The sequence below is a fragment of the Suncus etruscus genome, chromosome 4 (assembly GCF_024139225.1).
Source record: "Suncus etruscus isolate mSunEtr1 chromosome 4, mSunEtr1.pri.cur, whole genome shotgun sequence".
NCBI classification, from domain to species: domain Eukaryota; kingdom Metazoa; phylum Chordata; class Mammalia; order Eulipotyphla; family Soricidae; genus Suncus; species Suncus etruscus.
Window position 1 is genome coordinate 153,341,316 of NC_064851.1, and position 10,787 is coordinate 153,352,102.

The following is a 10,787-nucleotide window of genomic DNA, read 5'->3' on the forward strand; positions in this document are numbered from 1 at the left end:
GATGACATGATACTCTAGTTAGGAAACCCTAAAGACTCTACCAAAAAGCTGCTAGAAACAATAGACTCATATAGGAAGGTGGCAGGCTACAAAATTAACACACAAAAATCAATGGCCTTTCTATACACCAATAGTACTAAGGAAGAAATGGACATTAAAATAATAACCGCATTCACAATAGTGCCACACAAACTCAAATATCTTGGAATCAACTTGACTAAAAATGTGGAGGACCTATACAAAGAAAATTAAATTTTGCTCCAAGAAATAAGAGAGGACACGCCAAAATGGAAACACATACTGTGCTCATGGATTGGCAGGATTAACATCATCAAAATGGCAATACTCCCCAAAGCATTGTACAGATTTATTGCAATCCCTCTAAAGATATCCGTGACATTTGTCAAAGAAGTGGATCAGGCACTTTTGAAATTCATTTGGAACAATAAACAGCATAGAATAGCTTAAGCCAGGGTTCCTCAAACTTTTTAAACGGGAGGCCAGTTCACTGTCCTTCAGACGGTTGAAGGGCCAGATTATAGTAAAAACAAAAATTATGAAAAAATTTCTATGCACACTGCATATACCTTATTTAGAAGTGAAGAAACAAAACGAGAATAAATAAAATATGTGGCCTGCAGGCCATAGTTTGAAGACCCCTGGCTTAAGCTATCATTGGGAAAAAGAATATGTGAGGAATTATTTTCCGCAACTTTAAACTTTACTACAAAGCAATAGTTATCAAAACAGTAAGGCATTGGAATAAAAACAGGCCCTCAGATCAATGGAATAGACTTGAATACTCAAAGAATGTTCCCCAGACGTACAATCACCTAATATTTTATAATGGAGCACAAAATCCTAAATAGAGCAAAGAAAGCCTCTTCAGCATGTGGTGTTATCACAACCGGCTAGCCACTTGCAAAAGTTGAACTTAGAACCCCTAGTCAATTTCATGTACGAAGGTAAAAGACAAATGGATAAAAGACCTTGACATCAGATCCAAAACCTTAAGATATATAGAACAACACGTAGGCAAAACACTCCAGGACATTGAGACTACAGGCATATTCAAGGAGGAAACTGCACTTTCCAAGCAAGTGAAAGCAGAGATTAACAGGTGGGAATATATTAAGCTGAGAAGCTTCTGCACCTCAAAGGAAATAGCACCCAGGATACAAGAGCCACCCACTGAGTGGGAGAAACTATTCACCCAATACCCATCAGATAAGGAGATAATCTCCAAAATATACAAGGCACTGACAGAACTTTACAAAAAAAAAACATCTGATCCCATCAAAAAATGGGGAGAAGAAATGGACAGACACTTTGACAAAGAAGAAATACAAATGGCCAAAAGACACATGAAAAATTCTCCATATCATTAATCATCAGGGAGATGCAAATCAAAACAACGATGAGATACCACCTCACACCCCAGAGATTGGCACACATCACAAAGTATTAGAACAAACAGTATTGGTGGGGATGTGTAGAGAAAGGAATTCCTCTTCACTGCTGGTGGGAATACCGTCTAGTTCAACCTTTATGGAAAGCAATATGGAGATTCCTCCAAAAACTGGAAATCGAGCTCCCATACAATCCAGCTATACCACTCCTAGGAATATATACTAGAAACTCAAAAATACAATACAAAAATCCCTTCCTTACACCTATATTCATTGCAGCCCTATTTACCATAGCAAATCTCTGGAAACAATCAAGATGCCCTTCAACAAACAAATGGCTAAAGAAACTGTGGTACATATACACGATGGAATATTGTGCAGCTGTCAGAATAGATGAAGTCATAAAATTTTCCTATATATGTATGTACATGGATTCTATTATGCTGAGTGAATTAAGTCAGAATGGTCTTGCTCATCTATGGGTTTTAAGAAAAATGAAAGACATTCTTGCAATAATAATTTTTAGACACACAAAGAGAAAAGAGCTGGAAGTTACAGCTCACCTCATGTATCTCACAACATAGTGTGATGAGTTTAATTAGAGAAATAACTACATTCTGAACTGTCCTAATAATGAGAATGTATGAGGGAAATGGAAAGTCTGTCTAGAGTACAGGCAGGGGTTGGGTGGGGAGGAGAGAGATTTGGGACATTGGTGCTGGGAATATTGCACGGTGATGGGTAGTGTTTTTTACATGATTGAAACCAAAACACAATCATATTTGTAATCAATGTGTTTAAATAAAATAAAATATATTAAAAAATTTTATAGGCAAAGAAATGAAACAAAACTATTAAAATGAAGCAAAACTATTAAAATTACTGAAATGTGAACTCATAAAAAATAGAATCAATGGAGTCCCAGGAAGAACATCTCCAGGAAGAATCAACAGTCAAAAACATCATTATAGAGAAACTACCAGAACTAAAGGATAATGTGATCAAATCCTGCATGCCCGAAGAGTACCAACTAAAGAAGACCCCAGAAAAATCACTTCAAGACACATCCTAGTCACAATGACAAACTGCATAGATAGAGACAGAATTCTGAACACAGCAAGATCAAAAAAAGAAATTACATTCAAGGAAACATCCTTGAGATTTACCGCAGACCTGGCACAAGAAACACTCAAGGCCAGAAGGCAGTGGTGGAACATAGTGACAAAACTCAATAAAATAAATGCTTCACCTAGAATACTGTACCCAGCAAAACTCACGTTCAGGTTTGAAGTAACAATACATGGTTTCACAGACAAAGAACAGCTCAGAAACTTTACAGACTCAAAACCAGTCTTAAAAGAAAAACTGAAAGACCTACTTTAAGACAAAACTGGCCAACAGAGACACCAAACTTTGATAGAAAGATAGCACTAAATTCCAGGACAATTCTTTCTCTCAATGTCAATGAAATAAATGCACCATTTAAGAGACACAGAGTGGCTAAATGGATCAAAAACTCAACGCAACCTTCTGCTGCCTACAAGAAACGCACCTGAATAGTCAGAACAAACATAAACTCAAAATAAAAGGCTGGAGGAAAATTATCCAAACAAACAACACCCATAAAAAAGCTGGAGTGGTCATACTAATATCAGATGATGCAAACTTTATACTCAAAGTTATAAGGGACAAAGATGGATATTTTGTATTAATCAGAGATCAATTATTTGTGAACTCCAAATGGACTCAGAAGAAACACTTTAACACCTGGAAGTTAAACAGCCTCATGCTCAATAACCAGTGGGTCCGAGATGAAATCAAGGAGGAAATCAAAAGGTTCCTGGAAACAAATGACAATAAAGACACAAACTATCAGAACTTATGGGACACAGCAAAAGCAGTACTGAGAGGAAAATTTATAGCTTTGCAAGCACACATCAGGAAGGAAGAAGGAGCTTACCTGAGTAGCTTAATGACACAGCTAATAGAACTAGAAAATGCTCAACAAAAGAAACCAAGAATAGGAAGACAGAAGGAAATAACAAAGCTGAGAGCAGAAATCAACGAAGTGGAAACCCAAAAAACAATCCGAAAGATCAACGAAAGCAGAAGTTGGTTCTTTGAAAAAATAAACAAGATTGATAGACCACTGGCAAACCTAACAAAGAAAGAGAGAGAGAAACTTGATAACTCGTATCAGGAATGAAAAAGGAGAGATCACTACTGATATGACAGAGATTCAAAGGGTAATCAGAAACTACTTTGAAAAACTCTACGCCACTAAAAATGAGAACCTGGAAGAAATGAATAAATTCTAGGACTCTTATAATTTTCCACGGTTGAAGGAAGAGGATGTAGCATATCTAAACACCCCCATCACCATTGATAAAATTAAAACAGTAATCAAATGTCTGCCGAAAAAGAAAAGCGCAGGTCCAGATGGATTCACTAATGAATTCTTTCAAACTTTCCAAGAGGAACTACTGCCAATCTTGGCAAGACTCTTTCATGAAATTGAACAAACAGAAACACTTCCAAATAGCTTTTATGAAGCCAACATCACCTTGATACCTAAACCAGAGATGCTACAAAAAAAGAAAATTACAGACCAATATCGCTGATGAATGCAGATACAAAGATCCTCAACAAAATCCTGGCAAATAGGATTCAATGCCTCGTTAAGAAGATCATCCACTACGATCAAGTAGGTTTCATCCCAGGAATGCAAGGCTGGTTTAACATCCGTAAATCTATCAACATAATACACAACATCAATAACAAGAAAAATAAAAACCACATGATCATATCAATAGATGCAGAGAAAGCATTTGATAAGGTCCAACACCCATTCTTGATCAAAACTCTCAGCAAGATGGGAATGGAAGGAACCTTTCTCAATATAGTGAAGGCCATCTACCACAAGCCAGTGGCAAATATTATCCTCAATGGAGAAAAACCAGAAGCCTTCCCTCTAAATTCTGGCACAAGACAAGGCTGTCCTCTCTCACCACTCCTATTCAACATAGCACTGGAAGTACTTGCTATAGTGATTAGGCAAGAAAAGGATATCAAGGGAATCCAGATAGGAAAGGAAGAAGTCAAGCTCTCACTGTTTGCAGATGACATAATACTCTACTTAGAAAACCCTAAAGACTCTATCAAAAAGCTTCTAGAAACAATAGACTCATATAGCAAGGTGGCAGGCTACAAAATTAACACACAAAAATCAATGGCCTTTCTATACACCAATAGTAATAAGGATGAAATGGACATTAAGAAAACAACCCCATTCACAATAGTGCCACACAAACTCAAATATCTTGGAATCAACTTGACTAAAAATGTGAAGGACCTATACAAGGAAAACTATAAAACTCTGCTCCAAGAAATAAGAGAGGACACACGGAAATGGAAACACATACCCTGCTCATGGATTGGCAGGATTAACATCATCAAAATGGCAATACTCCCCAAGGCATTATACAACTTTAATGCCATCCCTCTAAAGATACCTATGACATTCTTCAAAGAAGTGGATCAGACACTTTTGAAATTCATTTGGAAAAATAAACACCCTCGAATAGCTAAAGCAATCATTGGGAAAAAGAATATGGGAGGAATTACTTTCCCCAACTTTAAACTGTACTACAAAGCAATAGTTATCAAAACAGCATGGTATTGGAATAAGGACAGGTCCTCAGATCAGTGGAATAGGCTTGAATACTCAGAAAATGTTCCCCAGACATACAATCACCTAATTTTTGATAAAGGAGCAGGAAATCCTAAATGGAGCAGGAAAAGCCTCTTCAACAAGTGGTGTTGGCACAATTGGATAGCCACTTGCAAAAAATTAAACTTAGACCCCCAGCTAACATCATGTACGAAGGTAAAATCCAAATGGACTAAAGACCTCGATATCAGCCCCCAAACCGTAAGATGTATAGAACAGAACATAAGCAAAACACTCCAGGACATTACAGGCATCTTCACGGAGGAAACTGCATTCTCCAAGCAAGTGAAAGCAGAGATTAACAGATGGGAATATATTAAGCTGAGAAGCTTCTGCACCTCAAAGGAAATAGTGCCCAGGATACAAGAGCCACCCAGTGAGTGGGAGAAACTATTCACCCAATACCCATCAGATAAGGAGATAATCTCCAAAATATACAAGGCACTGACAGAACTTTACAAGAAAAAAACATCTAACCCCATCAAAAAATGGGGAGAAGAAATGGACAGACACTTTGACAAAGAAGAAATACAAATGGCCAAAAGACACATGAAGAAATGTTCCACATCACTAATCATCAGGGAGATGCAAATCAAAACAACGATGAGATACCACCTCACACCCCAGAGAATGGCACACATCACAAAGAATGAGAATAAACAGTGTTGGCGGGGATGTGGAGAGAAAGGAACTCTTATCCACTGCTGGTGGGAATGCCGTCTAGTTCAACCTTTATGGAAAGCGATATGGAGATTCCTCCAAAAACTGGAAATCGAGCTACCATACGATCCAGCTATACCACTCCTAGGAATATACCCTAGGAACACAAAAATACAATACAAAAACCCCTTCCTTACACCTATATTCATTGCAGCACTATTTACCATAGCAAGACTCTGGAAACAACCAAGATGCCCTTCAACAGATGAATGGCTAAAGAAACTGTGGTACATATACACAATGGAATATTATGCAGCTGTCAGGAGAGATGAAGTCATGAAATTTTCCTATACATGGATGTACACGGAATCTATTATGCTGAGTGAAATAAGTCAGAGAGAGAGAGAGAAAAACGCAGAATGGTCTCACTCATCTATGGGTTTTAAGAAAAATGAAAGACACCTTGTAATAATAATTTTCAGACACAAAAGAGAAAAGAGCTGGAAGTTCCAGCTCACCTCAGGAAGCTCACCACAAAGAGTGATGAGTTTAGTTAGGGAAATAACTACATTTTGAACTGTCCTAATAATGAGAATGTATGTGGGAAATGGAGAGCCTGTCTAGAGTACAGGCGGGGGTCGGGTGGGGAGGAGGGAGACTTGGGACATTGGTGATGGGAATGTTGCACTGGTGATGGGTGGAGTTCTTTACATGACTGAAACCCAAACACAATCATGTATGTAATTAAGGTGTTTAAATAAATTAAAAAAAAAGAGATTTGTACAGCAGAAAGAAATCACTCTCCTAAACCTATATGCACCAAATGATGGGCCAGAAAAATATTTAATACAATTGTTGACAAATTTGAAAAATAGTATCAATAACAACACAACGATTGTGGGAGACCTCAACACGGAATTGTCAACACTTGCTAAGTTAACGAGACCAAAACCCAACAAGAACATACTAGACATGAAAAGAGAAATGGAAGAAAGAGGCCTAGTACATATATATAGGACACTCCACCCCCAGAAACCTGGTTACACATTCTTCTCCAATGTACATGGGACATTCTCCAGGATAGACTACATGTTAGCACATAAAACATACCTTCATAATATCAAGAGGATAGAAAGTTTGCAAGCTACCTTCACTGACCACAAGGCCCTGAAATTATATGTGAACTACAAAGGGATACAGAAGAAAATCTTTAATATCTGAAAGTTAAACAGCCTAATACTGAATAACCAGTGGGTCCTAGATGAAATCAAAGAGGAGATCAAAACCTTCCTGGAAACAAATGACAATAGACACACAAACTAACAGAACTTATGGGGCTCAGCAGAAGCAGTACTGCGAGGTAAATTTATAGCTTTGCAAGCACACATCAAGAAATAACAAGGGGCATACCTGAATAGCTTAATGATGCAACTCATAGAACTAGAAAGTGCTCAACAAAAGAAACCAAAAATAGGGAGACAGACGGAAATAACAAAGCTGAGAGCAGAAATCAACAAAGTGGAAACCCAAAAAACAATCTGAAAAATCAATGAGAGCAGAAGGTGGTTCTTAGAAAAAATAAACAAGATTAATAGACCACTGGCAAAACTAACAAAGAAAGAGAGAGAGAAACTTGATAACTCGTATTAGGAATAAAAAAGGGAGATCACTACTGATATGGCAGAGATTCAAAGGGTAATCAGAAACGACTTTGAGAAACTCTATGCCACTAACAATGAGAACCTGAAAGAAATGGATAAATTTTTGGACTCTTATAATCTTCCACTGTTGAATGAAGAGGATGTAGCATATCTAAACAACCCCATCACTACTGAGGAAATTAAGACAGTAATCAAATGTCTGCCCAAAAACAAAAGCATTTAAATCATCTTGATTTATTTTAAATAATATCTGTGACATATATTTATGTTTTAAAATGTATTTGTTTTACTTCATGATTCTATTTTTTCACAGTCCATATTATTCTTATAATCAAGTTTTATTATAACTTTTAAATATGTATCCCACTAATATCACTTTATAACATCCTCACTACTAAAATATGTTAAGAAAATTTCTCTTTTTGACACATCAAATTTCAAGTTTTTTCATTTGAATGATTTTCCCAAGTCAATTTTAGTTTTATGGAAGCTAAAGTAATATTTCCAGTGTGTTATTCATGATAATCTACCTTTCTATCACTTAAATCTACCAAAGACTATCATTGTGTTCAGTTTGTTTTTTTGTTGAAACTAATCTTATTTCTGCAAACATATTAGCAAATAAGAAAATGAAAAAATAAAATAAAGTAAGAAGAGATACACTTTAAACACACTTTAAAATGTTTTAATATTTATATATGAAATACAATATTTTATTTAGTTTATCTTTTATTAAAGCACCATGATGTTTAAAGTTATTTATTCATAGTTGAGTTTTAGACATACAATGTTAAAGCATTGATTTCACCACAGAAATGCCCTCCCTCCAACAATGTTTACAAGTTTTCCTTATTACTCCCCACTCCTTATCAGTCTGTTATCTTAACAAGCATCTAGTTTTGTAGATGTAGAAAATGTAGAAAAAATATTTCTACTTTTGTTGTTGAAATTGGGGTTCACCATTCTCTATTTTTTACTCTTGTTTTGTTTATTTAGCTCTGTCATTCCTTCACTGCACCAATGTAACAAAATCCCCCAGAATCCTGTCCCTCACACACACTTAATTTTCATCTGTCTTTAGGCCTTCCTGCCCTTCTCCTTTCTATACTGTGCATCCAAATGTTATCTATCACCCCCTTTTTTTGTTTGTTTGTGTGTGTGCCTCACTCAGTGATGCTCATGGGTTACTCCTGGCTATGAGCTTAGAAATCACTCCTGGCTTGGGGGAGCATATGGAATTCCGGGAATCAAACTGAGGTCCCTCCTTGGTAAGTAGTGTGCAAGGCAAACACCCTACAGCTGCACTATCACTCCAGTTCCTCACCCCCCTTTTTAAACCACTGCATTCCCTCATATATTTATACTAAATACTACATAAAAGTGTTATTCTGTGTTAATTCTTTTTGCTTACTTGATTTAACATGGTATTATCAGTTCAATACATGTTGTACAAGATCCATGAAATCCTCATTTCTATACTGTGTAGTATTTTATTGTGTGTATATAAAACATATACATCATTCATATTCCACATATTATTGATATACTGTCATTGGACACCTAGGATATTTTCAATCTTAGCTATTTTGCTGAATGATGCAAAAAATAATGGCGTTACTTTGGTATTTTTCTGTCTTGAACATAGATTCCCTAAGTGGAATAATTGCTGTCTCCTCATATAGTAGAATTGAATTCTTGTATAATAAAAATCCACCAATATGTTTTTCATATTTGTTTGAGAAGACAAGATTTCCACCAGCCATAGATGAGAGTTCCAAAAACATATTATATAAGTAATCTTGGTCCTTCCATACTGGAATCCACCCCATATTTATTCCTTCATTAACAGGATAAATGCACTATTCACAGAAACTCTAATGTGTTATCTATGTAGGAAAAAACTACTAGTCATAAAACATCCCCAGAGACTGGTTCAGTATTTTTTAACCTACCCAAAACCCTCTTTAGAGCTCCAGTAACATCTTTGTTCCGCAGACTGTAGATGAGTGGGTTCAACATGGGTGTAAGAATGGTGTAAAACACGGAAAAGATTTTGTCTTGGTTTGGACTGTGGTAAGAGGGTGGTATCAAGTATGTGTAGATGGCAGCTCCATAGAACAAAGTCACCACTGTCATATGAGATGAACATGTGGTAAATGCCTTTTTCCTTCCTTCCACTGAACTCATGCGGTAAACTGTGATCAGGATTTGGGCATAGGAGGCAATCACTACAGAAAAGGGAATCAGAAGCATCAATACACAGCATACATACATCACTGTCTCATAGAGAGTTGTGTCTGCACATGCCAGTTTTAGTACTGCAGGTGCCTCACAGAAGAAGTGGTTAATTTCATGGGAGTTGCAGAAGGGGAAGCTCATCGTGATGGGTGTTATAAGGAAGCCATCCAAAGAGCCTCCAAACCAGGAACCTAGTATGATTGTCCAACAGACCTGGCGGCTCATGAGGACAGGGTATCTCAAAGGGTTGCATATGGCTACATATCGGTCATAGGCCATGAGACCCAGCAGAAGACATTCCGTGCCAGCAAGCACAACGTAAAGGAATTGCTGAACTGTGCATTCCACAAATGAGATGGTTCTTTGATCCAGCATATAGTCAACTAACATCTTAGGTACAATGGTAGAGATATACATTATGTCAATGTAAGATAGTTGGTTGAGGAGGAAATACATGGGAGTGTGGAGGTGGGAGTCAGTGCGAATAAGGAAAACCATAACTCCATTAGCTATAACAGATGTAAAAAATATGATAGAAATGATGACAAAAAGAAGACCTGTGAATATATCTTTTCTATTGAACAAGCCTCTGAGGGTGAAGTCTGTGAAGGATATGTTGTAAATTTCCATCATTGCCACAAGTTGGTTCTGTTAAAGAGACATAGAATCTTCCAAATTAATGGCTTATAGTGGCAGGGAATTATAATGGCACATTATTTCTAAAAGGTTTTTTAAAAAAATTCATGATATTTTGCTACTGAAGACAAACAAATAAAGAATACTGTAACTTTTTTAGATATAACTGAAAGGACTGCATAGTATCAGATTAATATACATATCCTTATTATGATCAGGATTGGTGTAATTTTGTAAAGTTATACTATAATATATTTACATCATCATGCTTAAAGTAAATTTATTTTATAATATTCATCACTATAATACTTAATATTACTGATATTAGCTGTTGGTAGCCTATAGTTTGTCACTAATATGAAATACACCACCTGTACTATATAATTATCTGCATGTGATTATTGCTTTGTTATCAGTGCATTCAAGTTGAAATAAAATTGTATTGGAAAATGA

At 36.4% G+C, this 10,787-nt stretch overlaps 1 protein-coding gene across 1 annotated transcript; it reads right to left on the bottom strand.

The window, feature by feature from the left end:
• Positions 1-9,368: 9,368 nt before the first annotated feature.
• On the bottom strand, positions 9,369-10,328 carry LOC126007271 (olfactory receptor 2T1-like). The gene has a single exon (XM_049772721.1). The coding sequence runs from the start codon at positions 10,326-10,328 to the stop codon at positions 9,369-9,371; it is 960 nt and encodes a 319-aa protein (XP_049628678.1).
• Between the last annotated feature and the right edge of the window lie 459 nt (positions 10,329-10,787).

Excerpts from the sequence above, each read along its gene's own strand:
- LOC126007271 (XM_049772721.1), bottom strand. The coding sequence starts at position 10,328 with ATGGAAATTTACAACATATCCTTCACAGACTTCACCCTCAGAGGCTTG.